The sequence below is a fragment of the Anguilla anguilla genome, chromosome 11 (assembly GCF_013347855.1).
Source record: "Anguilla anguilla isolate fAngAng1 chromosome 11, fAngAng1.pri, whole genome shotgun sequence".
Taxonomy (NCBI): Eukaryota; Metazoa; Chordata; class Actinopteri; order Anguilliformes; family Anguillidae; genus Anguilla; species Anguilla anguilla.
This window is the reverse complement of record NC_049211.1, coordinates 15,130,248-15,158,214: the sequence shown is the minus strand read 5'-3', so window position 1 is coordinate 15,158,214 and position 27,967 is coordinate 15,130,248. Positions and strand designations below refer to the sequence as shown.

The window sequence follows — 27,967 nt, the reverse complement described above, 5'->3', positions numbered from 1 at the left end:
AGAAGCAGCTGAGTATCACGTGACGCTGTGTGAAGGCAACATGGCGACACAGTGCTGAGGTAGCACAGCTGAACAACCCCGTGTGGAAGAGTCGTCTGCCCGGTTTTGTTTGCATATTTGACGCCGACATAAGACAGGGGCACTGCCGACAATGACGGTTTGACGGAAAGGCAATAGCCGTACGAGAGATGCTACAACAACAACGTCCAGAACGACAATTGCAGACGGAAAGTACTAAAACGAAGAGCATGTTTCTGTCCAGGGCGCTTGAGAAAATCCTCGCGGATAAGGACGTGAAGCGGACCCAGCACAATCAGTTGCGTAAAGCCTGTCAGGTAGCACTTGGTAAGCAAGAGTCTGGTTTTTATTAAAATCTATTTCAATTCGGTTGCATTTGTGTTCTTGTCCTCCTCCATGTAATTTTATGGATGAGCCTAGCGCATCTGTCAAACCAAGTAATGTAGCTATACTAGCTAGCCAGAGGTGAGGATAAACCATGCACAACTTGTCAGGTATAGCTGGTTAGCTAGCCTAAGACAGGCCCATGGCAAAATGATAGCTATTTACATCTGTGGTACCGCTGGCTAGCTAACTTTCTGCTCAGTTAAATGAATAGTACCAACGATTGTACAACAGTTAGCTAGTAAGCTAACGGTTACGTTTGATTTCCTACTTGGCACTATCTGAAACATGATGCAAGCAAGCTCCAAGAATGACGTGTAATAAAAGAAAGGGGCAGAATTCATACAGCTAGCGAGCTAGCCAAGACATTAATTATTGGGCAGAATTTGCATAAATAGAATCTGCACAATACTGTCATTGCCACAGTGCAAGCTAAAGTTAATCGTTCGTGTAAGCTAATGCTATCTTACTCGGCTACGTGGCTAGTTTGTTATCATAGCTATGTTAGAGTGCAAACAGAAACACGACTAGTAGTAGCACCTAGCTAGCTATCTTGATAATTTATCGAGATGTAGCTTAGTATACCGTTAGCGTGTGAAATGTTTACTAACCAGCTAGTATAGATTGAGGCTAGCTGGTTCTGGCGTTACACATTTTGCCTTTCTGGCCAAACAGACTAGACTAACGTTAGCTAAAGTAGCTAATCACACTTGACATCTGTTTTTCCAAAGTACGTTGAGCGTATTGTCTTGCACATATCTACAGCTAACGTTACTGTCAAATCTTGCGTATCTAACCGGCTAGCGCGATTGGCTAGTGCTTTAACGTTAGCTGATTCATTAACGTTAATGTGACATGTCATGTAACCGACGAGCTGTAGTTTACCTTACATCCGTTTAGCTATGGTCTAACGTCCGTTACCATTGAGAAGGGTGATGTGTTATACGTGGCAAAGCCAAGGTTTGGGTGGACAATTTTGCACAGTGTCGGCTAACCACGTTGCCTTTTCGAAAATAACTGATGGGTAATGTAATGGGAATATTATTCGTTATTAATAAATCAAATGCTTTGTGCGGGTGAGGTTGCGGTAAACTATCTTGCTTGAAATTCCAGTTTATCACCTGGGCTACCGTGTGGTACTTCCGGTTACTGTGCACAGGTGTACAAAAGGCGGAAAAAGGTGGTAGACGAGCTTGTGCTGTGATCCGAGTCTGGAGAATTTATTATTTACGAATCAAGGAAAGGAATGGGCTGACTGACGTATCCTATTACACATGCAATTTCCAGGGTGTTTGTTTGACCACGCACTGGATGCAAAGTTTGTTTATGCACTTTGAAGGAACTTTAGATTATTGGAATACCGAAATTCTTTCAGGTGATATAACATTTAGTTTTTACATTTTAATTCCAGATATCTAGCTTCTTAGTCCTGCATAAATTGTTGTACTTCATGTGTCCTAGTCAAGTGTGCAAGACAAGAGATTTAAGCTTTAAGGGATCACTGCATGATAATAACAAGGATTCATATAGTGCAAAGCATAATTTATTGGTAATACTATGTTTTTGGCCATTTGGATATAAACTAAAATGTATGAATTTATAAGTTCAAATATTTGACTTTTTCACATGTTTGGTTATAATCATGGTTACTCCTTGAAATGTAAGTAAAAATTGTATAACATTTTGTTATTTACATATTATGGAAACAGATAGTCTGACTAACATAGCCCAGAATACATAATAGTGTAATAGTTGGATGTTTTAGTATAGGTATGATTAGATTTTGTGCTCAAGGACAAAGTGGCAGGATCCCACCAAGGAAATGATTTTGTAACCTTCAGTTCACATTCTACTTTTGTCCCTTTCCAGAAGAATGTGCTGTGTAGGTACGTTGCTATTTTATGTCTAATCCCAGAATTGTTGGGATCATACAGTATCATTCTCCTTTTCTAACCAAAAAATGACACATCACACATATCATGGCTACTTCTGGACACACACCCCATCCTTCTGTCTGAGTGACCTGAACTAGCCCCAGAACACACCTTTTTGCACTTTCTGGGAAACAATCTCTCATTTTAAAAAGTTATTACTATATATGAGTGTAATTTTCCCCTTTTTATCCTTGAAAAGAGGAAAATAGACTGTATTCAAGTAAACAGCCACTCTGGGCACGAGACTGACCTCTGACCTATAACCTACCCTGGTCTGATGTCTGCAAAGATATCGTCTTACCTGTTGTAGCAGTAATCGAAAGAAGGCCACATAAAACCAATGAATCTTTCAATAACTGTAAAATGAGATCATGCCAATCTGTTGCACACACTGGAGAGAATGGGCAGGAACTGCATGCCACAACGCTCGCCACATTTAGAAATGTTTGCATTTCATTGGCCAGAGTGAAAACGGGTGAAATGGCATCTTTCTGAAAAGTGCTTGCGGACTTTCATGCATAGGATAATGTCACTCACACTGGTGGCTGCAGCCCACTGCTGCGTGTCGACTGTTATTGGAGTAGGTGACTGCACTAGGATGCAAAACAATGGGGACACTCCAAATGTGCATCATTATGTTCAGTTGGCAATATGTAAAAACTAAACCAGATGAAGAGAAAATGCTTGATGCCTGTAATTTGCACGCCTTATCCTGTAACCCATCTTTTAAGACTTTTCTTAAAGACTTAAATTGCTCAACCCACCTTTTTAGATTCTGCCAAAAGCTGGAAGAAAATTAAGATGCATCAACATCAATACTTAGGGAACTCAACTTGTAACTGAAAGGTTGTGAGTTTTATTCCCCACTGGGGAATTGCTTCAGATCGAATGTAAAAATGTAATCTGAGTAAATCATTCTGGATAAATAAATGTCTCTGCTAAATACCTGCAATCTAACAGTAACTGAGCTATGGAACTTGTGTTCGTAAGGGCTTGCCTATTCATTACTTTTTTTCTTTCTTTCGTTTTTGTGTCATTGCCATAGTACGTACATGATATCACCAGCAGGGGTGGGCTTGTCCATGTTCAGTTCCTGGAGGGAAAGGGCATTCATCTCGATGTTTTGGCAAAATGAGTGCGGTTTGGAGTAATGGTTTGATCACTGAAATCAGCTGGCTCAGCATACCCTTTGAACTCAGAAGTTGTACCCACAAGGGAGGAAGGAAGCATTTACCTGAAAACATCCAGAAAAAATTTGACTAGTAAGATGTCAGGTATAAGCAGTGGCGCTGACTAAGGCCAGCAACTAAGAAACTGCTTTTTTAATCAGTCATTTTTTAGAGGTGGGCCTGCTGTGAAATGAAGTTCTGAGCCGATTGACCTATTCAGACTTGTGTCCCAGCAGTACTGATGATTCCTCTACCTTGTCTTTTCAGATGAAATCAAAACTGAACTGGAAAAACAAAAGTAAGTTCTTTCCCCTCTCTATGTCCCATGATGCCTGCAGCCTAACCTCTGAATGATAGATACAGTGCCTCCTTTCTGATTTCCTCTATTATTGCATATTGGTCACACTGAATGTTTTCAGATCTTTAGAAAAAAATGTAATATTGGACAAAGGAAACGGCTGATGGGATGCAGCCAGGCCTGATTGCAGCCAGTCCTGTTGGATTTAAACCTTACTCCTATTAAGCCTGACCGTCAGAAGAAGAGAAGTTGTCAGCATAAAGTTTGTACAAGTGCATTATGCCACATTCAAAGGAAATTCCAGAAGAGACGAGGGGAAAAAAAGTTGTTGAAATATATAAGTCTGGAGAAGTTTACAAAGCCAAGGCTCTGGGACTCCACCGAACCACAGTGAGAGCCATTATCTCCTAATGGAGAACCCTTGGAACAGTGGTGAATCTTCCCAGGAGTGGCCTGCCTGCCAAATTTTCTCCAAGGGCACAGCAACAACTCATCCAGGAAGTCACAAAAGATCTCAGAAAAAAATCCAAAGAACTGCAGACCCCTCTGCCTCAGTTAAGGTCATTGTTCATGACTCCACAATAAAAAAGAGACTGGGACAGTAGCAAGACGGAAATTACTGCTAACCAAGAGAAACCGCAATGCTCACCCCACATTTGCAAAAAAAGCACCTGGATGATCCCCAAGCCTTTTGGGATACTGTTCTATGGACAGATGAGTCAAAAGCATTTGGGACACCACAGGTCCCCATTGTCACTGGCACAAAGCAAATACAGCATTTCACAGTAAGAACATCAAGAGTCAAATGTGGTGGTTGTTAGGGTGGGTGTGGGGATGATTTGCTGCTTTGGGACCTTGACAACTTGCCATTATTGAAGGAACCATGAATTCTGCTGTGTTCCAGAAAATTCTTAAGGAGAATGTCTGGTTATCTGTCCATGAGCTGAAGGTGAAGCGTAATTGGGTTTTTGCAGCAAGACAATGATCTAAAACACAAAAGGAAGTCCACATCTGAATGGCTGAAAAGAAACAAAATTTTTGGAGTGGCCTAGGCCTAGTCCTGACTTCAGCCCAATAGAGATGCTGTGGCAGGGCCTGAAACAAGTAGTTCATGGTTCAAAACCTACCAATTTGTCAGAATTAATTCAGTTTAAGGGGGCAGTTACTTTTTCATATGGGAGACGGGTGATTTGATAACTTTTTTCTTTAAATAAATGAAATAACTAAAATAATGTTTTTTGTGTTTAATCAAGTTCCCTTTGTCTAATATGACGTTTTGTCGAAAGATCTGAAACCATTGCGTTTGAATAATATGTAATAATACAGGAAATCAGCACTGGGGCAAATACTTTCTCATGGCATTGTAACCTAAAAGCAATGCTGCTTGTATCCTTTTAAAAGCTTCTCGTGCTTTCACTTTCATAGAACACAATGGAATATGCAGTGATCTCCATAAAGTTTGGAACAGAAATATTTCTTTCTTGATTTGGCTCTGTACTTCACAATTTTAAATTTGTTATCAAAGAGGGTGGTTAACGTGCACATTCTCTGCTTTTGTTTGAAGGTATTTACATGGCGAAACCAAAATGTATAAATGAAAATAAAACCTGAGAATGTGTACTTTATTCACATGTGAATTGTTTGTTCACAGATCTAAAATTGTGGAGTACAGAGCCAAAATAAACAAATAAAATAATAGGTATTGGTCCCAAACATTATGGAGCTCACTGTATATAGTGTTTTATTACTATCTGGATTGGTGTGCCCTCCAGTACTGATTATAGATGTTTATTCTTTATTATGTTGTCATATAGAAGTCCAGTCGATAAGCAGAAAATTCTCAGGAAAATCATTTATGACCGTGTGCTTATATACCAATATTGTATTGACAAAGTGACGTGATTACAAAAATAGCAGCAATGGGCAGAATATGTATTTTTAACATCCACCTGTGACTTGGTCTGTACAGAGATGGCACTGTGGTCGCCCCCAGGGCCAACTACATTGAGGCAGATAAGTATGTGCTGCCCTTTGAGCTGGCCTGTCAGTCCAAGTCCCCACGCATCGTCAGCACCTCGCTGGACTGCTTGCAGGTAGGGCCTTCAACCTGAGTCAACTCTCAGTTGACTCTCGCTCTCCTCTTACCTCTCAACTCTGGGTCAACAGCTGTATTCACACATGCGCATGTGCACACACACTTGCGGTAATGACTACACCCACAACGCTAGAGTCACACCTCAGTCTGCAGTGCACAAGTGCAAACCTGTAGCTGTGAGGATAAATGCACACATGGTTGTCCAGGTGTAGAGGTGTGCGTTCTATGTGGTAAAGGCCCATAATGGCCCTTCAGTCAAATCTCAAGTGTACAGGAAAAGCAATCAAGCCCTGATCTCTGTGGCACCCCATTGCAGAAGCTGATTGCCTACGGCCACATCACAGGCAATGCACCCGACAGCTCCGCTCCAGGCAAGCGGCTCATCGACCGCCTGGTGGAGACCATATGCAACTGCTTCCAAGGGCCGCAGACGGATGAGGGTGTGCAACTGCAGATCATCAAGGTAAGCGCCACCTTATAATCTTTACCAAAATCAAACTGCTTCTTTCTGGAGTAAAGCTGATCACGCAATGATAAAAAATATTTTTAAGAAGTTACATTTTGATGTTTATAGTGTGCACAACAGTGCTGTAATCAGGTTGCATGTAGTCCCTTAACAAGTCACGAGTTTCAGTGTTTAGGCTAAGTCTTACGTTAGTCGCATCAAGTCATATGACTCTTGTGATAGCGTTGCAGTCTGCTTTCCAATGCGTACATGAACTCATTTTCAGATAACCCTCCTGTCACACTGCAAGCAGCTTTCTGCTTTTAAACAGTACTGCCTTAAAGTAAAACTGCAGGGAATTTAACTATAGCTGTGTTATTACTTTTGTGCTTTTTAACCTGCAACCCGTAGGTCTATATTGAGATTGGATACATTGAACACATTGGGTTTTGAAATTGCGTGTTACATTTCTGGCAAAATAATGAACATTGGTATTTGATTATCCAGAAAGAGACACTTGAACCAGGAAGAACTCTGTGCTCTCTCACCTCTCATGAGTTCTTCCAGGTCATGACCCCATTTCTTTATCTGCTGTTGATTTATGACAGTCAAGTCACTTGAGAGAGATTTCATTCCTGCCACTGTGCCCTTATCTAACCTGTGTGACATTTTTAAGATAAATCATGCCGGGACTGTGCCACTACTGACTAGATCCTTTGGGGTGACTCATAATTAGTATTGCCAATTATGGGGGGTTTCAACTGACATTATCCCATGTCTCACTTTTTTATAGCGCCCCCTCTGTTCACTGTCAGAAGTCCTCATGTTGCAGTTCCCATTTCTTCTGCGGGGGTTCGCCTCCTGTCCGTGCCCACTTCCTGTGACACCGCCTGTCGTGCTTCCTCTTCCCAGGCCCTCCTGACAGCGGTGACGTCGCCCCACATCGAAATCCACGAGGGCACGGTGCTGCTGACGGTGCGCACCTGTTACAACATCTACCTGGCCAGCCGCAACCTGATAAACCAGACCACTGCCAAGGCCACCCTCACCCAGATGCTCAACGTCATCTTCACTCGCATGGAGACGCAGGCAGTGAGTGTCTGTGCGCATGGACCTGTGCGCCAGGTTTTACAATATCCTGTGCTAACTTTTGTAATATGTGTAAATATCCCTAGATATATAGAAGAAATTGGTTGAATTTAAACTTTTCCTGTTTTCTTTAGAAAATGATGCCATTTTACCATTTTGGGTCTAAAACATCTTTTTGAATCCAGAAAAGCTTGGCGCAGTTTTTGGATACAGATTATGTGCAAAGCATGTGGTGTGTGATATTTTTAACGGGCTGAGTGGGTCCTAGCACAGCGAGTGAGGTCCCTTCTTTAAGTGTTCCTGTGGGCTCTCGCCAGGCTCTGGAGGCTCGCGAGCAGGAGAAGGAGAGACAGCGGCTGCAGCAGCCGTCCCCCCTCCCCGGGCATGTGTCCTCCCCCCGGAGTCACAACGGGTCCCTGTCACCCGCTGCCAGCATTCCCGAGACCAGCCCCTCCCCCGCCACCCCGGGCGACGCCCCAGTGGACACGCCTTCTGTCAACGGGCAGTCAGAGGAGGGCGGGGCTGAGGATGAGGGAGATGTGCTGGAATCAAGCCAAGATGCCCCAACCCTTCCAGGTACAGACCCTCAACAAATACAGTCACACAAGGAAACAGACGAATGGTAGTCATAATGGCCTTTGTTCATTTTTATATTCCTTCTCTTCATTTAATTTGCATTATTTGTTTCCAGCAGTATTTAATGTTAATGTGTTTATTTGGGCTTTTCCAGATGTTTCTGTAGTTCCAAATGCAGCCCAGCCTGATGTGGAGGAGCAGAAGGGTGGGGCAGAGGTGGAGGAAGACGGGGGAGGGGAGAAGGAAGCTGAAGAAGCACCAGCGGTTAAGGACCAGCCAGAACCAGAGACAGGACAAGGTAGCCGGGCCTGATGATGAAAGTTTAATCTAACCACATTTACTCTATGTTCTCTAGAATAAGAGAGACCTGGAAATATGATCGGAGGAATGTGATCCCTGAACATGCCAGTCATAATCTAGAGCATAGCCTGTTTGTTTGTTGACTGGCGTGTCTGATCAGTTCCTTTCCATTTATTTTTGGATCTTTTCCTAAAGGCACCCCAACTCTTAAGCACAGATAAAACATGGGATCACTAGTGTAATCATCTGATTTTAGCCTTAATTGACAATTGACTACAGTGATACAGTGTAATTGAGACAGGTGGGGCTTTTGGACAGGATGGGTATTTAAAATTTGTTACAGATGCTGCTTCAATTTGATTTAACATTGAACAGGAATTTGAAACTAACATCTGCTTTAATACAGTTACTCTGTGTGCATGTATGTCACTGGAGGAAAGTGTCTGTGCTGCTGCACTGACTGATCCGACTCATTCCCCAGAAGCAGAACCAGAACCAGAACCAGAGCCAGAACCAGAACCAGAACCAGAGCCCCCAGCTGAGACTGAGCACGCAGAGACTGCGCCCCCTCCTGGCAAGGCAGTCAGCCTGCAGGTTAACGGCATCGTGGACGACCGCACCTCCGAATCCTCCACAGACATCCTGGTGCGTTGAGAAGCATCCCGCGATTGGTCAGGTTATCTAGCCTAGCCTGAAGCATTACCCACAGTTAATAGAGGTGGCTGTTTTCGGAGTAGATTCCTAGTAAAGCAGCAGCATGTGTGCATGGCCGTGTGTACGGATCACATGATTTCTCTCCTTCATCGCCGCTCTCGCGCCCCTCCCCCAGGACGCAGACGCCATGCATGGAGGCCCCGCCGCCGCCCGCTTCTCCCACGTCCTGCAGAAAGACGCCTTCCTGGTCTTCCGCTCGCTCTGCAAGCTCTCCATGAAGCCCCTGGCGGACGGGCCCCCGGACCCCAAGTGAGTGCCCCGTCAAGCAGAGCCCCTCTGGCTCTGTTTGTCTAAAGCCTCTGCAGGGTGATCAGTGCAGACTTGTGCGCTCAGGAGGTAAGCAGCCAAAGCAGGCCAGACTAAAGAGTTCTTCACCGAGGAAAAAACAGTGGCTTTAAGCAACGACTTTCATTGTTTCGTTCTTTAACTGACCTTTTCTTTTAGCTGTTTTTCTTTTTGACTGCTGATCTTGACTGTATACACACAACTTCCACACACAAATTTCACTTGGTACCGTAGTTGTATGTATTCTTTTTTTTTTTTATAGTTATAAAATTTCATGATTGGTTTTCTGTTTGTCAGTCTCCACCTCATCACAGAATGAGAAACCTGCCAGAATACAGGACACGCACCGTGTTTCATAGCTTTGCCAGATCAGCTCCTTCAGCACTTTGCTGTCATGCATAAGCCAATTAAAATTGAGCGTTGTGCACGCGTGATTAAGTTGTACGCGTGGAGTTGTTTGTGACGCGCAGGCCCCTCCCTCCCCAGGTCACATGAGCTGCGCTCCAAGGTGGTGTCCCTGCAGCTGCTGCTGTCGGTCCTGCAGGGCGCCGGCCCCGTCTTCCGCACCCACGAGATGTTCGTCAACGCCATCAAGCAGTACCTGTGCGTGGCACTGTCCAAGAACGGGGTCTCCTCCGTGCCCGACGTCTTCGAGCTCTCGCTGGCCATCTTCCTCACTCTTCTGTCACACTTCAAGGTCCATCTCAAGATGCAGATTGAGGTACAATGTGGCTCAAACAAAGGATGTTTTACTGATTTCTTTTGTCCGTCTGTCTCGCCTATGTTCAGGTACAATACAGTACAATACAAAAATATTTGCCAAATCTAATGACCTGATGTCTTTCTGTCACAGGTGTTCTTCAGGGAAATATTCCTTACAATCTTGGAGACATCCTCCAGTTCCTTTGAACACAAGTGGATGGTGATCCAGACACTCACCCGGATCTGTGCAGGTGACTGCCCTGTCTCCCCCCCCATTCACCTCACAAATCCACACACCCCCCAACCCCCCCTTGCCCATCCACCTCACACACACCGCCCCCCCCCCCATTCACCTCACACACACCGGGCCACTCATTCCCCTCGCTCATGCATCTCCCTCCTGCTTTGTTCTCCCTTCTCTTTCACCTCCTCCTCAGTCCCACGCTGTGCCCACAGTGCTAATCTCAGAGGATGTGCTTTCTTACTCTGTATTCCTGTCCGATTCCACTCCCTGTAACCTTATCACTGTATCACTGGCTCTTCCCCAAGATGCTCAGTGTGTTGTGGACATCTACGTCAACTATGACTGCGACCTCAATGCGGCCAATATCTTTGAGAGGCTGGTGAATGACTTGTCCAAGATTGCCCAAGGAAGAAGCGGCCAGGAGCTGGGCATGACACCCCTACAGGTAATGTGTGTGTGTGTGTGTTCCTGTGCGTGCCCGTGTGTGTGTGTGCATGTGCATGTGCATGTTCGTGTTTGTGTTCACGTGCATGTGTTTAATAAAAAAGGAAGTCTTGTGCACAACATGCTTCTTGGTATATGAGGTGCAAGACAGAAAAGTAAGGCCCGCTTCTCTAATAATGACACTGGCATTATGTATTTACAGTAACTGCTGTTTTTATTGTGTTTGCATCTCATGAATCATGATTCTTGACACAGAATCAAAAGTCAAATTAACCAAAGTAATCACTTATGCAAAGTATATGCTCTCTACACATTGATAAAAAGCACAATTCAAATTGATCTTTCTGCATAGCAAATTTTTTCAGCCCACAAAGTGTTTAATTCGGTGCCAGATCTCCTTGTTGTCAGCTTGCTGTGAATTGACTCAACATTTCTGCAGTTATAAAAAGAATTATGGACAGTATCTCTCAAATGGTCTATAGATTCATACTTTATTACACCTGAAGTTTCTGAGTGTAATAAAGACCCAAGTTGCAGACCATTTGGAATATTCTGTCCACAGTTGTACTGATATTACCCAGGATGAGATGGCCCAGTTTGACATAAATGTTAAGCTCAGTATGTTATGTCAGGAGTCACAGTTCAGCCAGTCTAGTCCTGTTTGTGGTTGTGGCGTGTAGCTCTGTTGAGCAAGTGACCGTTAACAGGAGTGGGTGGTGGGTGTGTTTTACAGGAGCTGAGCTTGCGAAAGAAAGGTCTGGAATGCCTTGTGTCAATCCTGAAATGCATGGTGGAGTGGAGCAAAGACCTGTATGTCAACCCCAATCTTCTTGCCAACCTTGGTGAGGGCTTTAGACTATGTGTGTGTGTGTGTGTGTGTGTGTGTGTGCGTGTGAGTTTGCGTGTGCACGTGTACATGCTTGTGCGCTCGCTAACAGCCCTGTGTGTGTCCCAGGTCAGGAGCGGCCCGCGGAGGTGGAGGGGGTGGAGGGGAGGCTGTCGGACCACCTGGCCTTCCGCAGGGACAGCGCCAGCTCCCTGGACTCCACCGTGTCCTCGGGGTTCCAGGGCTCCCAGCCCGACCACCCCGAGCAGTACGAGGTCATCAAGCAGCAGAAGGAGGTCATCGAGCACGGCATCGTGCTGTGAGTCCACATTCAACAAGTAGCCTGCTAGGACTGCTCAGTGACCTGTAGACCTGAATAAACTCATCCCACTACAGGTCCCACTCATACTCTAGACTGATTTTAGAGCTTAATAGTGAGGACTTTCAGGCCTGCTACTCATTGTGGCAATGTAAAATAATTTTGCTGACATGCACCTGTTCTACTCCTTCCTGCGGCAGATTTAACAAGAAACCAAAGCGGGGCATTCAGTACCTGCAGGAGCAGGGAATGCTGGGAGTCTCGGCGGAGGACATCGCCCAGTTCCTGCATCAGGAGGAGCGACTCGACACGGTGAGCTGACTGCCGCTCACTGGCTGCTCGTATGACACGCACCTTTTCTGTGATTTGCATTCACATCAGTTGACTGTAGCGAATACGAAAGTAGGTCCTTTTTGACTTCCTGTACATTCGTAAAGGGCACAATAAGAAATCGAATTTACCCATTTGTCCCCTATCTGTGAAAACATTACTTTGCCTCATTTGACACAATTTTTATTATCCTGGAGTTATCAGTACTTATTTTATTAATAATGCAGTTCTTTGGGACAGAATTCCTCATATCACTGTTGAGCTTGTGGAGATTTCCCTCTGTGCTGATCCTAAACCATGCAGTGGGACTCCAGGAACTGCTCTATACCTTAAAGTTCTCTAACTGGGTGACATCATGTCTGCACTGTCATATGACCCGCATCACCTGTCCCCTTCCCCACAGACCCAGGTGGGTGAGTTTCTGGGTGAGAATGTCCGCTTCAACAAGGAGGTCATGTACTGCTACGTGGACCAGCTGGACTTCTGCGGGCGGGACTTTGTGTCCGCCCTGCGGGCGTTCCTGGAGGGCTTCCGCTTGCCAGGCGAGGCGCAGAAGATTGACAGGCTGATGGAGAAGTTTGCTGCTCGATACCTGGAGTGCAACCAAGGGTGAGGGCCGCTGGAGTGCTGTGCTGCGTTTCCGTCTATCGAATGCAGTGTTCTCTCAGGAAGAAACCTATCGATGCTTCACCGTACATTTACCATAGAACGCATGGAGTTCAACAAAACTTGTAATGTTGTGCTTGGTCACATCCTCTTGGGAATGATGTAGCCGAAGCCATAAAATGTTTTTGCGCTGATATTGGTCTTTTCTTGTTATTGGTCAATTATGGGTTTTTTTGTCGTCACAACAACACTGCAGCTGTTCTATGTTTGTTATGCGGTTTTCATACGAGCAGACGCACGTTAGAGTGCTGCAGTGTGCTGACCAAGCCCCTGTGCCCCTGCAGACAGACGCTCTTCGCCAGCGCAGACACGGCCTACGTGCTGGCCTACTCCATCATCATGCTCACCACGGATCTGCACAGCCCTCAGGTGGGGTCACCTGCCACTCACGGGCCCATTCCTCCTGTAATCCCTTCATTCACCAGCGCCTTCATTCAGTCTTTCAAATCAAACATTTTACTGTTTCACACGAAGCTTTTCTCCTCCGGGAACTCATTTCTCTCTGGTGTCTTGCAAACCCCTCTGCGTTATACCCCACTCGTGCACAGGTGAAGAACAAGATGACGAAGGAGCAGTACATCAAAATGAACCGCGGGATCAATGACAGCAAGGACCTGCCGGAGGAGTACCTGTCCTCCATCTACGACGAGATCGCAGGCAAGAAGATCGCCATGAAGGAGAGCAAGGAGCACTCCATCACGCCCAAGTCCAGCAAGCAGGGTGAGTGCGGGCCCTGGGATTACTGACACGAGTGTGTGTGTGATTACGTGCGTGTGTTTGAGTTCACCGCGGACTGAAAGCTGCACCTGCTATGACGTTGCTTCCCGTTGGCGGGGCGGGTAGATTTGCATGAGCTTTTTCACTCTTCCATTTTTAAATGCAGTTGGTCTTCTCTTTCTGCCGTTGAATGCTTAGGTTAGCGCACTCAGCTTGCCTTAGTTGGCAGTGTTCTTTAAAGACTTACTCAAGGGACAGTACCCTGGCGGAAATTCCAGCTACCAGCCTAAGATGGAACCTTACTGGAACCAGCTTGTGCTCCAGCTGGATGCCATCTGGAATTTGGTGATGGTCTGTTCTCTGTACCAAGCTGGCTCACCAGCCGGACATGGTCTTGCCAGAATGGTTGCCATATCAGCCATCTTTCTGCCGGCTTGACCTTCTCTAAACCAGCTTGAAACCAGGCTTGACCCAATCTGTTATTTCCCCCAGGGTACTTCTTCTTTCCGCATTTACCCTTCTACGGTGGAATGAACTGTGCAGCTTTTCTCTACAGTTCTACCTAAACTGCATTTTTAGTCCATGAAGGTGCTATTTGCAAATCTTTTAAATTGTTTTCAGACACAAGACATTTGAATAATCTGCTGCTTTGAATATCAATTTACATGAGTGTGTTAGAGTATGTTTTCTTTTCATAGTAACTAACAAGCATTGATACACATTTTGTCCTCAGCTGATTGGATTTAGGAGCCTGCTGCAGCCTGATCCATTAAGGCTAATGACACTGGAGATGATAATATGCTCACATGAATTACCCATCAGTCTAAATAGGATTTAAAGTGTCGTGCCTGTTTTCCTGAATTCTGAGGGCAGTGAAGTTTTGATAAGAGTCTGATGGAATCGATGTGACGAGGTGGTGATGTGTGTTTGTGTGTGTGTGTGTGTGTTTGTGTGTGTGTGTGGGTGGAGAAGGTGTGGCCAGTGAGAAGCAGAGACGTCTGCTCTACAACATGGAGATGGAGCAGATGGCCAAGACCGCCAAGGCGCTGATGGAGGCGGTGAGCCACGCCCAGGCTCCCTTCTTCAGCGCCACCCACCTGGAGCACGTGCGGCCCATGTTTAAGGTACAGGACCGCCGGGGGCGTGGTCACAGCGGGTCAGCAGCACGGTTTGTTAGTAGCTGTGTTTGTTTGCATAACACAGGCGTGTGGGCCACGGGGGTTTCCCCATTTCTTATCGTCTCGGGCCTTCAAATGCAATTTGGCTTTGAAATGAAAGGAAAAGTCATAAAGAAGGGTTAAAAGTATTTTGGTGAGATTTCTGTATGTGGTGCCCTGGCGGAAGCATCACTTAGACGCTGTGGCTGTGTTTGGAACAAACGGAGGTAAAACCTGCTCTCCTGAGGGAACGTCTGTGGTGTCTCTGTTCCAGCTGGCCTGGACTCCCTTGCTGGCGGCCTTCAGCGTGGGCCTGCAGGACTGCGACGACCAGGAGGTGGCGTCCCTGTGCCTGGAGGGCATTCGCTGTGCTATCAGGATCGCCTGCATCTTCAGCATGCAGGTCAGTGCGTGGCCTGTCCACTCCAGCATCGCCACAAGGGCATGCACACTGCGTTCATTATATCTGCACACTGTACACACCGGCTCAGTCTCTGTCCTTACCCACCTGTGTGTGCCTGTGTGTGTGCGTGCGTGTGCGCGTGTGTGTTCCATGTGTGTGTGTGTGTCTGCAGCTGGAAAGGGATGCATATATCCAGGCTCTGGCGCGCTTCACCCTGCTGACTGCCAGCTCCAGTATTACGGAGATGAAGCAGAAGAACATCGACACCATTAAGACCCTCATCACCGTGGCCCACACCGATGGCAACTACCTGGGAAACTCCTGGCACGAGGTGGGCAAGCTCCACACGTCCACCTCCCCTCTGCTTCCTTGTCTTGTAGTTTTTACAAATTTTACCAGTTTACAAGTTTTTACTAAGTTTTAAAAGAAATATTTATTAAATTTTACAAAGGGCGCCTATTGTAGACACAACAATTCAGGTTATAATGCTGTTTTGATTCAGGATGTATCCCATTTTAACTTGGAATTGATAGCGTGTTCCTCACGGACTTGGAAATAAAACACAAATATTTGCCCGGTAAGTGCTGTGAACACAGCAGGCTGACCTCTGCAGGACATGGAGATAAGTGCACGTCCTGCCCAGCCAAACCCTGTTTCAGGGCGTCGCCTGTACGTGACGTGTCTTGAGTTTGTGCAGTTTTGGATTCTGTTCAGCTGAGCGCTTTAGAAAATGTTTTCAGGTAGCATAGTGACCGGGTTAGGAGAAACTGCTGCTCTGCTATAGCAGCCCAGAGAAGTGCACTCCCGAGTGCGTTAATGCCTGCGGCATTAATGCCTGACCTCTCTTCTGCAGATCCTGCGGTGTATCAGCCAGCTGGAGCTGGCGCAGTTGATTGGCACAGGGGTGAAGACGCGCTACATCTCAGGGGTGGTGCGGGACAGGGAGTCCGGGATCAAGGGCTTCCCCGTGGGGGGAGAGGAGTTTATGCCCCTGGGCCTAGGTAGGTCACTGTCACTGTCAGGTTCACAGTACTGTGTGACGGTCAAATGCTATGATGCAAACTGCTGAAGGAACAAAGGCTTGACTGCGATCTGTTATGCAGCTGTCAGATTAAAAGTAAAGGGTCCTTGCTGCAAGATCATGTCTAATGAACACCTATACCTCTCATTAAAGATGAGTTTGCAGATTGGCAGTTTATGGGGAACGCACATAAGGAATGCAGTGTGTTTGAAAACTAGCCTGCAATTCAGTTTATTATATTTATTAACATTTCCACAGGGAAATGTGCTCACGCGTTGATGTTTTACAGAGCCTCTCTAGGGAGTGCTAGAACTCCTCAATGTGAGGTAAATGTGTGTGGGCTGTTATTTTCCCAGCATATTGCAGCGAGTGCTTTGGGGGGGCTGGTGTAGGCTCGGAGCTGAGTGGAATACTGATGTGTTTTTGCGTGTGGCCACAGGGACTTTGGTGGGGGGGCCAGACAGGAAGCAGATGGCCCACATCCAGGAGTCGGTGGGCGAGACCAGCTCCCAGAGCGTGGTGGTGGCGGTGGACAGGTAACCCAGCCTCCTGTTTGTTTCACCCCCCTGAGCAGTGGACAGGTAACACAGCCTTCTGTTTGTTTTACCCACCCTGAGCAGTGTGCCCCCAGGGGAGCTCCAGTCACAGGTGCACACTGGGACAGCAGTTTCTTCCATTCACTGTACAGGAGGCCATAGTGGTTTTTTTTTGGTACTCATTTTAATTCCACAGTCATTTCTAAGATTGCATTAATATGTGCGTAATTATTCCTGCTGTGGAGGGTGAAGACATGGTTGAAGAGATAGCAAAGCAGAAATAAATCCCACTTACTGAATATCCATGTACACATAAATCAATTTTTTGTACATTTGTATATATTTTGGTTTCTTTGTATTCAGTAATGCTAAGGTTGTCATGTCTACACCCTCTATGCAAGAAATTCATGCTGATTTTGCTCATTTTGTAATTCCTTAGAATCTTCACTGGCTCCACCAGACTGGACGGCAATGCTATAGGTATGTATGTCCATACACTGTATTTGTTTTTATGTATATATTCATCATCTCTATACTACTACATCCCTATACTCACAGATGTGGGTGATACATTTATGTTTGGAGCATGGTGTCTGAAGGCATGTGTATTTGGTGTTAAATATAATTTTTTAAATTAGGTTTTCTCTGAAGCTGTGTTTATGTATTGTTACATAAGTGAGTATTAGGACTGTGTGTGTGTGTGTCTGTGTCTGTGTGTGTGTGTGTCTGTGTGTGTGCTAACGATCCCATGTCCCGTGTGGCAGTGGACTTTGTGCGCTGGCTGTGTGCGGTGTCCATGGACGAGCTGGCGTCCCCGCACCAGCCGCGCATGTTCAGCCTGCAGAAGATCGTGGAGATCTCCTACTACAACATGAACCGCATCCGCCTGCAGTGGTCCCGGATCTGGCAGGTCATCGGAGACCACTTCAACAAGGTGTGTGGGCTGCTCCTGGCTGAGCATTTCCTGCCTGTAAATGCTCAGTTCACATCGGTTAATAATAATGATTGTGGCTGATGTTCCTTCTCAACTGATGTGCTCAGTGCTCTGTGCTCTGTGTGTGGCACTGGTCCAAAACTGCATGGAAGTGTCATTACTAGACCGGGCTGCCCATAGAGACATTAAAATATGTGCAGAAATGTGCCCTACTGGAGATAAATTGGCAACAGGCATTTTGGTTTTACTTCAGATAAATCTCCATCCTTTTCTTGCGAACGCGTGGCCTCCCTCCACAGGTGGGCTGTAACCCCAACAAGGACGTGGCCATCTTTGCTGTGGACTCCCTGCGGCAGCTGTCCATGAAGTTTCTGGAAAAAGGAGAGCTGGCTAATTTCCGCTTCCAGAAGGACTTCCTTCGGCCTTTTGAACACATCATGAAGAAGAACAGGTAGCGAGAATGGAGGATAGAGGACGAGGAAGTGGTCAAACAAGTTCTTAAGTCAGATGGTTTTTTTCTTTCTGTAATTCAATCACATTTGGCATGATCTCTCTGAAAGTAAATGTGCATATTAAACCGTACTTTATATTTACCATATGTCATACATTTTAAGTTGAAATCTGAAATGTATTCCTCAATAGGATTATTACTTTTGAATGATAAATGTGTTACACCAGCATCAAGTGATCATTATGATAGCTGACTGGCTGTGTCCAGTCAGTGTTAAGAGAGGGAAATGGATATGCTGTGGTTATAGCACAGTATTCCTGTATGAGTTGTCCTTGTCCAGGGAATCTTAGAGCCTTTAACACTCCGTTTCCTCTCTCTTTGTGCCCAGGTCACCCACAATCAGGGACATGGTGATCCGCTGTGTGGCCCAGATGGTGAACTCCCAGGCGGCCAACATCCGCTCCGGATGGAAGAACATCTTCTCTGTGTTTCACCAGGCCGCCTCTGACCATGAGGAGCCCATCGTGGAGCTGGCCTTCCAGACCACGGGACACATCGTCAGTGAGTTCACGGATCAGCTGTGCTTCTGCAGGCAAAGCAGCGGAGTAGCACAAGGCCTGGAGCTCTGTGCTTAACAGAAGCCTGGTCCGGAGCATTATAAATGCCATTACAATTTTAGAATGTGCATATTTGTGAAAAAGAAGATGGAATAGCAGGCTGTGTATCTGGTAGGACTGTCCTTTTTGTTGAAGTCAGCTAGGCATGACACAATGTACACCTGAACTCTGTGAACTAAAAATGACTTTGCACTCTTAATAGAAAGGACACTGCTGGGAGTACAAGCCTTTGGGGGGATTACATTTATTCATGCTCTGATCTAAACCCACTCTTATACTCACTCCCTTATGCTCACCTACACTCCTTCTCGTCACTCCTGTCACTTCCTCACTCGCTCCTCGTTCTTTTCCCTTGCTCCGTCTCCCAGTGAGCACCTTCCAGGCACACTTTGCAGCTGCCATTGACTCCTTCCAGGATGCGGTCAAGTGCCTGTCTGAGTTTGTGTGCAATGCTGCGTTCCCCGACACCAGCATGGAGGCCATTAGACTCATACGCCACTGCGCCAAATATGTGTCTGAACGACCACAGGTGGGTCCTCTATCACCACTTTAAACCTGATAGACCAGCCCTGTGATGGTAATAAGCTAGGCTACATTATCATTCATTCAAATGGAAATTTGTTTCCTAGAAATATTAATATCGATTGAGGTTTTTGTGGACATACCTCTTCTGGTGTGATTGCATTTCTGTAAGACTGAATGTAGAACAATGTGAAGCCTTCATCTGAGCCATAACAGGCCTCTTTTGTTAACATTGTTCAGCATTCCTTCCCGGTAGCTGGAGGCCGTTCCACCCAGTAGCCATTTGCAACTAAAATGGTTGCGGCAGTGCTAGGCCAGGATTGGATCCACCACTGAAAGGCATATTATTGCTTTATGTTGCTGTAATGTGCCATTAGTGGGCTTTCTGTCCTCAGGATAAAGTTATGTAATGCCGCATGGAAACAGTTCTTCTAAGAGAGGGTGTCTTTCTGCTAACATGTCAGACTTAATTATGTCAAGATGAGGATAGTCTCTCTATTGTAAGGACTAATAATGTACACCTGATACTGGGGCCAAATTTTCTAAATTTGGGAATCGTATCTTTCATACAGATTTAACAAAATTTAACTAAATATGTCAAATCAAATCAATTTATGTGTTTAGAGCTTTTTACAGAAGACTGTCACAAAGACACTTTACTGAGCATGTACTTCCATCTCAACTCATGTATGACAGCCAGGGAGAAGAAACCTAAGAGAAAGTTATTTGGAAATGTGAGGTCAAATCACTTCACAGTAAATTTAATCACTGGGTGCTTTTACATGCACACAAATATTCCAACCTTACCCCGATTATGGCAGTTCTCTGATGTTATGTAAACACCTTTATCTGATTATCTTTATTGGTGTTAGGTCATGATCATCATATTCAAAAACTTGATTAAAACACCTGGATTTGTCAAATCTTTCAATTTTTTGCTGCATGAAACTGACTCAAATTTCATCTTTTTGAAACTGCGCATATCAGGTGGAAGTCAAAGATCTCTGATGAAAACAAGCATGACTGCCTACATACACAGATTATAGAAAGAATCAAGTATAAGTGGCGATTGCAGTAATCACTTAACTTGTATTCATGTGTACGCAGTAATCTAAATACTGGCATAAACGGATTTCTCCCAATAATCCGGGGATTGCTGTGCATGTAAACGTAGCCAGTGTCTTGGCCTTAAAGTCTCAAAGAGCATTCTTTTAATTACAGTTTACAGTTTTGGCTTTCGGAAGACACTTCTAGGCAAAGCGATTTACAAAGGTTACATTTAACATGGTTAATAAATACCACTTATCCTGTCCTGCTCTTCCAGGCCCTGAGAGAATACACCAGTGATGACATGAACGTGGCCCCGGGGGATCGGGTGTGGGTTCGAGGCTGGTTCCCCATTCTCTTTGAGCTGTCCTGTATCATCAACCGCTGCAAGCTTGACGTGCGCACTAGGTAGGCGAACTGGCCTATAATTTTTAGGCTTCTGCTTGTTCAATGAATTTCTGTCGCATGTAAGGTTTGTAAGGTTGTGCTTTTTTGTTATTTCTGCTGTACTCTGCTATGGTATTATTTCCCCATATGTTGAGTGAAATAAATCTGCCACATATTGTAGTGACGATAAAGACAGCGTAATTGTGTGTTTTCCTGGTGAATCCCAGGGGTCTTACGGTGATGTTCGAGATCATGAAGAGCTACGGGCACACGTTTGAGAAGCACTGGTGGCACGACCTGTTCCGCATCATCTTCCGCATCTTCGACAACATGAAGCTTCCGGAGCAGCAGACTGAGGTGGGTGGGCGGGGCCGTAGTTCTCCCCAGTGACTGGAGCACACGGAGCATTCGCGCCCTCGCAGGAGAAAGCTTTACCCCTGATTTTAGAGTCCCGCACACTGAGCTTGTGTTCTTGTGGGCTGGCAGAAAACGGAGTGGATGACCACGACCTGCAACCACGCGCTGTACGCCATCTGCGACGTCTTCACGCAGTTCTACGAGCCCCTCAGCGAGGTCCTGCTGGCCGACCTCTTCACTCAGCTGCAGTGGTGCGTCCGACAAGGTGGGTCTCTGCACTCTGCCCTCGTCTTTCCTTTCAAACTGGCCTGTGACATTCTGAATCAGGTAGGCCCTCAGAACTCAGCAAACACCTGTATGTATTATGTAACTGATAGATATATAGAACACTTCAAGGGTATCTTGAGGCTTTTATAGTAAACCTCTCATGCGTTCATGTAACAAAATGGTGACAGGTAAATGTATAAATCATCCACTGCAGAGTATTCTTTTAACATTCCACACAAGATAGTGGTATATTTCTGGTTGTGCAGTGCTTTGCTTAAGTATTAGAGGTCGGCATTGTGCTGTTTCAGAGGAGGGTCGAAGAAGAAATTCAGTGTGACTCAGTAGGCTGTATTACAGGGGGTGGTATAGGGTGTGACACCCACAGCACTGCATTACAGGGGGAATTTTATGGCGTGACACCCACAGGGGTGTATTACAGTGGGGTGGTAGAGGGTGTGACGCATGCAAGGTTCTCGTTTCAGATAATGAGCAGCTGGCTCGGTCGGGGACCAACTGCCTGGAGAACCTGGTGATTCTGAACGGGGAGAAGTTCAGCCCAGAAGTGTGGGACATCACCTGCTCCTGCATGCTGGAGATATTCCAGAGCACCAGCCCTCATGCGTGAGCACACGGCCTTCTCAATCTGACAGCATTAACACTCACTCATATCCTCATGGCCATCTGCAGCACAGTAAATGGAAGCAAAGTACAGATTACTGTATCAATATGATTAAAATCATTGGGTGCTTTATTATTTATAGGAGGTAAAGAGTCATGGGAGCTAATAAAGAGCCCGTGAAACATGATCTAAAAACGTTCAGTTCGATCTCTTGAAGAGTTTACGCTGTTGTCTGTCAGTAGAAGCGGAGGTTTTACGCTGTTGTCTGTCAGTAGAAGCGGAGGTTTTACGCTGTTGTCTGTCAGTAGAAGCGGAGGTTTTACGCTGTCTGTCAGTAGAAGCGGAGGTGCTCATGTGCGTTCCCTCCCCTCTGTAGCCTGCTGACGTGGCGGCCGGCCAGCCAGGAGGAGGAGGCTGGAGACGCTAAGCACATGGTGAGCGCTGATGAGTACAGCATTCCCCAAAACACAGCTGTGACTCAGTGCCACTCAGGGCTTTACGTGCTTCCTGTTCCAGCACTGCCTGCCGGTGCACACAGCAGTCTCCTCAAAGGATAACACCAGTAATTTTCATTTTTTCACTGTCGTTAACATATCCCATGAAAATGCCAAAAGCTAAAATGTTTCACTCCATTTCACAGTACTTTGTGACATTTTCTTACCCCATTTAGCATTCAACCAGGAAAGCCATTAATTTCAGATGTCTGCTGAAGTCTTTAAATACAACTCAGAAAGACATATTTTCATTTTCAGAAAATGCAACCTATTATCACATAAAACATGGGCAGTGTAGTTTTTATACTTCAAAAATAGAGCAAATTGTTCATTTTGATGAAGACTATTTTGAGTATTTCGGTGCTGCACCAAACTACTTTCCACATATCAAAAAAGCAATTGATGTTTCAGGAAAAAAAGAACAGTATATCTCTTTGACTTAATTTATTGGACAACAATGGAGTTCTATGATTTCCAGTATATCAATGTTGATGGACAATAATTGTTGAATAAATTCATTTAGCGTTGGATAGAAATATTATCGCCTTTGGTGTTTTCATAGAATACGTTGACGATACTGGAAAAAAACGAAAATGACCGGTGTTATCCTTTAAGTACATGTGGGACTGCCCCTTAGGTGCAGTCTATGCGCAGTAATTATCTGATTTGCTTTTTTAATATGGCCTTTGGCATTGTGGCCATATTAAACTGTTACTTTTTTCTACAGCTGCACATGTACTTGGCCCGCGTGTATGTTCAGTACTTGCTATAGTCATCGTCTCTGCAGACTCACCTGACTTCTGTGTGCGTGTGTGCCTGTGTGTGTGTGTGTGTGCCTGTGTGTGTTTGTGTGTGCGTGTGTGTGTGTATGCAGGATGTGGAGATGGACTCCCAGTCTCAGAGCAGCTTTGAGAAGACCTTGTCTGAGCGGGGGCAGAGTCAGATGTCCAACGCCAGCGATGAGGCCTGGAGAGGGAAGTCTCACGCCAGTGAGTTTGTCCTCCTGCTTTCCCCCTGCAGTGATGTTACGGGGATTTAACCTGCTGTGATGCTAAAGACTTCAAAGACTCGGCTCTGAAGTCAGACGCTAGAACAGGGATTCTCAAATCTGGCCCTCGAGTCCAGTAGTACTGCTGGTATTCTTTTCTACTTCATTGATTGATTGATAAATTCCACGGATTGGCCAGAAATTTAACTCTGTCCCTGGTTTAGCTCGGTCCTGATTAAAATGGGCGAATGAAAAAGCCAGCAGTACTCCAGGCCTGGAGGGCCAGATTTGTGTATCCGCAGCATAGTGTAAACACATGCTCCCATTACTGGTTTAAGTCCAAGGTTTAGACATGAGTAAATGATAAACTTAAATTTGGATTTGTTGTTATTCCATGTCATGCGAGTTTTCTTTTTTATGGTGTATTCTGTTTCTTATCTCTCTTGTCGTGTGCCTGCTGTGTATCGATTACCACTGAATTAAACTTTATTCTGTTCTGTCAGAAATTTCAGACCAGAAGCTGTTTGCCTGCCTGCTGATAAAATGTGTGGTGCAGCTGGAGCTGATCCAGACCATCGACAACATTGTGTTCTACCCTGCAACCAGCAAGAAGGAGGACGCTGACAACATGGCTGCTGCCCAGGTACAGCACTGAGACCCCAGCGAGATGGTGCATCCTTTTCAGTGTGTCCTCCTCTGGAGCCACACTCCGGGCTTACAGTTAGCAGTCAATGCTGCTGGGTTGCAGGAGAATTGCAGAATAAATGCATGGTAAAAGGGTAAAACTTAAATCCTGCATGCTGTTGCCATTATCTCTTTTGGGCACCCCTCTTGCAGTTAACATGTACCCTTGTGCAGATGGATAACGTTTTTTGCTGCAGGTATAGTGTAGATGAGTGAGGAGTTCAGGTTTAGATTGAGGTTTGGATCCACATGTCACAGCAGGTGTTACGTTACTGTAGAGATACAGGTGTGTCAGATCAGGTGCATTGATTATTGGATGTAATAACAGGCAGGTATCAATAGCCCTCTGGTCCAGTTAAGTGTTTTAGTGCAGGGATTGAATTGATTTATCACTGTTCGTGACAGACACGCATTTTTAATGATTTATGAGGCTTCACTTACTCTTCACTACCTGTAGATGGTACCGTGGGTCTGCACCTGGGTCCACTTGCACTCATTCTGGCCCGTCACCAGATGCAGAGGCAGCCATTTGTATTTTCGTAAGGGTTTGTTCCCGATCCCTCTGTACTGTCTGTGCTCCAGAGGGACGTGCTGGAGGAGGGGGCGGAGACGGACACGGCTGTGGGCGGAGCCGGCGAGCAGGGCATGTACAGGCACCTGTCGTCCGCGCACCTCTTCAAGCTGCTGGACTGCCTGCTGGAGTCGCACGCCTTCGCCCGCGACTTCAACTCCAACAACGAGCAGCGAACAGCCCTGTGGAGAGCAGGTCAGCTCACTGAGCACCAGGCTTTCAGGCCCAGCACACTGTCTGGTGCTAATGTGTTTAACCACACGTTTTGGTATTGGAAATTTGTTGCAGTTAGTTTTGAACGTGAATAGTTCACAAAAAAAAATGTACTGTGGATTAATGAATGCCGCTTTTGATTGCCTGAAGGCAGTATTGATATTCTGTTAAATTATTGTACTGCAAGTGTTGCTTCTACCAGTGAACAGCTAGCTGCTGTACAATCAGGGAGCAGCTGGGAAGGGACTGGGGTTATTAGCGGAGCAATAGCCACACACTGCCAATTGGTCTTCTGTTCCCTGTAAAAACCCAGTAGTAAATCTGTTCTTGAGACCCTGGTGAACTGACTCTTGACATTTGGAAGTAATGAATGTAGTCACATGACTTTTTAAATGCATTTTAGGGTTCAAGGGGAAGTCCAAGCCCAACCTTCTGAAGCAGGAGACGAGCAGCCTGGCCTGCAGCCTGAGAATCCTGTTCCGCATGTACTCAGACCAGCAGCTACAGGCCTCCTGGCCCGACATCCAGACCCGACTGCTGCTGTGAGCCCAGGGCCGGGGGGGGGGGGGGGGGGGGCTAGGGTGGACGCTTACTGATCCCTCCTTCATTCAGTACAGGTTTAGCACTAATGCACTGTTATGCAAGCGAGTTCATTCAGCTCATGAAAGGAGTGGAAGTGCATGTAGAGTCAGAAGAATGCCGTTCCCTGAAAGCAGCGGTTTGCGCGTCATTTCCTGTTCTGCTCTCTCTGCCCCCCGCAGGGTGTGCAGCGAGGCTTTGGCCTATTTTATCACCCTGACGTCTGAGAGCCACCGCGAGGCCTGGACCAACCTGCTCCTCCTGCTGCTCACCAAGACCCTCCGGCTCCCCGACGACAAGGTACCCTTCACCCGAGCACACGGATAGGCTCTTTCATACACAAACAAAGCTGTCACATTGTTCAGGCTCCAGCTGGGCCTGTTACCTTCGTCTGTAAGGGAATGCTTCCTGTGTGTTTTAAACTGTGATGCTCATACAGCAGTATTTATACCGCTGGCCCGTTTGGCGTTTTGCTCCTTTCCTCAGTTCAAGCCCCACGCGTCCTGTTACTACCCTCACCTGTGTGAGATGATGCAGTTCGACCTGATCCCCGAGCTCCGCGCCGCGCTCCGCCGCTTCTTCCTGCGCATCGGCTCCGTCTTCCACATCGCCGCGCCCGAGGGGGGCCAGCCCCGGCCCGGGGGCACCTAGGGGCCGCGTGGCGGGGAGGGGGGGGAGCGGATTCGGGCCTGGAGAGCGCGACGCTTCCCGGTTTGGGATTGTGAGACGGACGGGAAGCACGCCGGAACCCTCCGTGTGTCAGACTGGACTGTGGCCGCTGGTGTCCTGGGATCAGCGAGGCTTCCGTCTGTCTGTCAGCCTCAAGTGTTTCTCTGCACTCGACCCCCAACCCCAGACACAAAGAAAAACACTGTGATGGACAGGGCTACAGGCCGACTGCTTACAAACTGTACAGACTGACATGAGAAAAACTGTAATTTATTACTGATAATGTTATATTCCGTTTGTTTTTTTTTTCTTTTTTGTTATTAAGGCTGAACAAAAACGTTTATTGAAATGTAAAACAAGAAGCTACATGAATGAGAAATATACAGAATATGGAAATAGTGCTCTCTAAATCCTCTACGCTGGACGTTATTGGCTAGTTGAAGCGTAGCAGAGTTATATCTGAAAACCCATGCCTGATGTGGGCTGAACCGTGAGCAGGGGAGTCCCTCTCCCAGCCTGGGACTGGCTGAGCTGGGCTTCCCTCTCTGAAGTGCTTTCAGAGGTGATGGAAAGCGCAATACGAGTGCAGTTTGCTGTTCTCATTGTTCCGTTAGCAGTGGGACCCCTCATTGAACCCTCAGTTGCTTTATGCCCCCTCTGGCCATGTTCTAACCCACACTGTGCTGTAACCCACAGCCCTCCATGTGCAAGCACCTTTACTGACATTAGAGAGATAGAGGTGTGTTGGTTCTGCCCTGTGGAGGTATCCGTTTTCACAATTCAAATTTTTTGCAGCAAGGCAATGGTGTACTCTGAGAGCTAGAGTAATGAAGTTATGACACTTTGAACACTATGAAATGGAATGCTGTCTGTATTCTTTCATGTGCCAGAGATCAGCGGTCAGTGCCCTCCTGTTCGCTTGAAGGCTGCGTCTCTCGTGCTCCACTCACTCCTCATGGTTCTCCATAGTTGTGTTTCCCATGTAGGACCTGTGGTCCTATGAACCGCTTCACACCCAGCTCCTCCGGAGGGGACTTGCAGGTGCGCAGATTCTATGGTCTCTTAGTTCCAGCCTGTCAGCCATGCTCCAGGAAGCCCCATCCAGTGCTCTTCTCAATGACACGTGTATACTGTACAGGACGGGCTTTATGGTTTGCTCTGCCCATACAGTGCCTGTCTGAAAAGACAGTGGGGCAGTTTGGTGGGTTGGGATTGGCTGAATGTGAGGAAGAGGGAAAGGTGATGCATCTTCTCTTCTTTTTCCTGCAACAGTTTGATGGCCGTGTAGTCGCTCGCCCCAGTGTTTCTGATAAAATATTCAGGTTAGAAATGTACAAATGAAAGTCATCTGGAAGGAAAGGCCTGCAGTGTCTGTAAAATGGCCTATGGCCTTCTGCTTCATTATTTATTTTTTCTACCCACAGCAGTCCCTGCTGTTTTCCCGTTGTATTATTCCAATGTATGTTGTATTAAATTGGAAAAGGGGTGCATTAGCCATGCAGTGCATTCTCACAACTCGAGAGACTCAAAATGACATTTAGTAATGTGATACCTGATTGGTGCAAAAGTAGTATGCAGGAAATAGAATGGCCACATTCTCACCCTGAAGCCCTGTGTATCTACAGTAATATTACATGAAGCATTGTTTTTACAAACAAGGATGTATGTAATTCTATGAAGTGCATTAATATTTTTTGAAAAGCATTCCTTTCCTTGCAACTGTGGATGTCTTTTTTTTCTTCAAGAAAAATAGTATATATAAATACAGTATATGAAGAAAAAAAACTGTAAAATTTTCATGTAATATATAGAGATAAAATACTATACTATGTACACAAACTGTGATGTAATCTTACAATGATTTGGTCAAGTAATCAATAAAGTTCAAATTCTGAT

General features: G+C 46.0%; 1 protein-coding gene across 1 annotated transcript; it reads left to right on the top strand.

The window, feature by feature from the left end:
- Positions 1 to 2: 2 nt before the first annotated feature.
- On the top strand, positions 3 to 27,966 carry arfgef2 (ADP-ribosylation factor guanine nucleotide-exchange factor 2 (brefeldin A-inhibited)). Its single transcript, XM_035382610.1, has 39 exons — positions 3 to 345; positions 3,773 to 3,803; positions 5,773 to 5,896; positions 6,215 to 6,361; positions 7,256 to 7,435; positions 7,750 to 8,008; positions 8,163 to 8,306; positions 8,790 to 8,953; positions 9,138 to 9,271; positions 9,794 to 10,028; positions 10,161 to 10,260; positions 10,559 to 10,698; positions 11,431 to 11,539; positions 11,653 to 11,842; positions 12,043 to 12,154; positions 12,576 to 12,781; positions 13,123 to 13,207; positions 13,387 to 13,558; positions 14,528 to 14,679; positions 14,987 to 15,115; positions 15,288 to 15,446; positions 15,969 to 16,116; positions 16,576 to 16,672; positions 17,112 to 17,152; positions 17,437 to 17,606; positions 17,906 to 18,057; positions 18,446 to 18,618; positions 19,043 to 19,203; positions 20,521 to 20,651; positions 20,858 to 20,987; positions 21,117 to 21,252; positions 21,737 to 21,875; positions 22,250 to 22,307; positions 23,242 to 23,356; positions 23,859 to 23,998; positions 24,622 to 24,805; positions 25,227 to 25,365; positions 25,585 to 25,702; positions 25,889 to 27,966. Exons 1-39 carry the CDS (start codon positions 189 to 191, stop codon positions 26,051 to 26,053), a joined length of 5,526 nt encoding a protein of 1,841 aa, XP_035238501.1. The 5' UTR covers positions 3 to 188; the 3' UTR covers positions 26,054 to 27,966.
- Position 27,967: the final 1 nt, after the last annotated feature.

Excerpts from the sequence above, each read along its gene's own strand:
- arfgef2 (XM_035382610.1), top strand. The coding sequence starts at position 189 with ATGCTACAACAACAACGTCCAGAACGACAATTGCAGACGGAAAGTACT. Across the intron at positions 346-3,772 it reads AGCCTGTCAGGTAGCACTTG|ATGAAATCAAAACTGAACTG; the intron begins GTAAGCAAGAGT and ends TTGTCTTTTCAG. Across the intron at positions 20,988-21,116 it reads TTCCGGAGCAGCAGACTGAG|AAAACGGAGTGGATGACCAC; the intron begins GTGGGTGGGCGG and ends GTGGGCTGGCAG.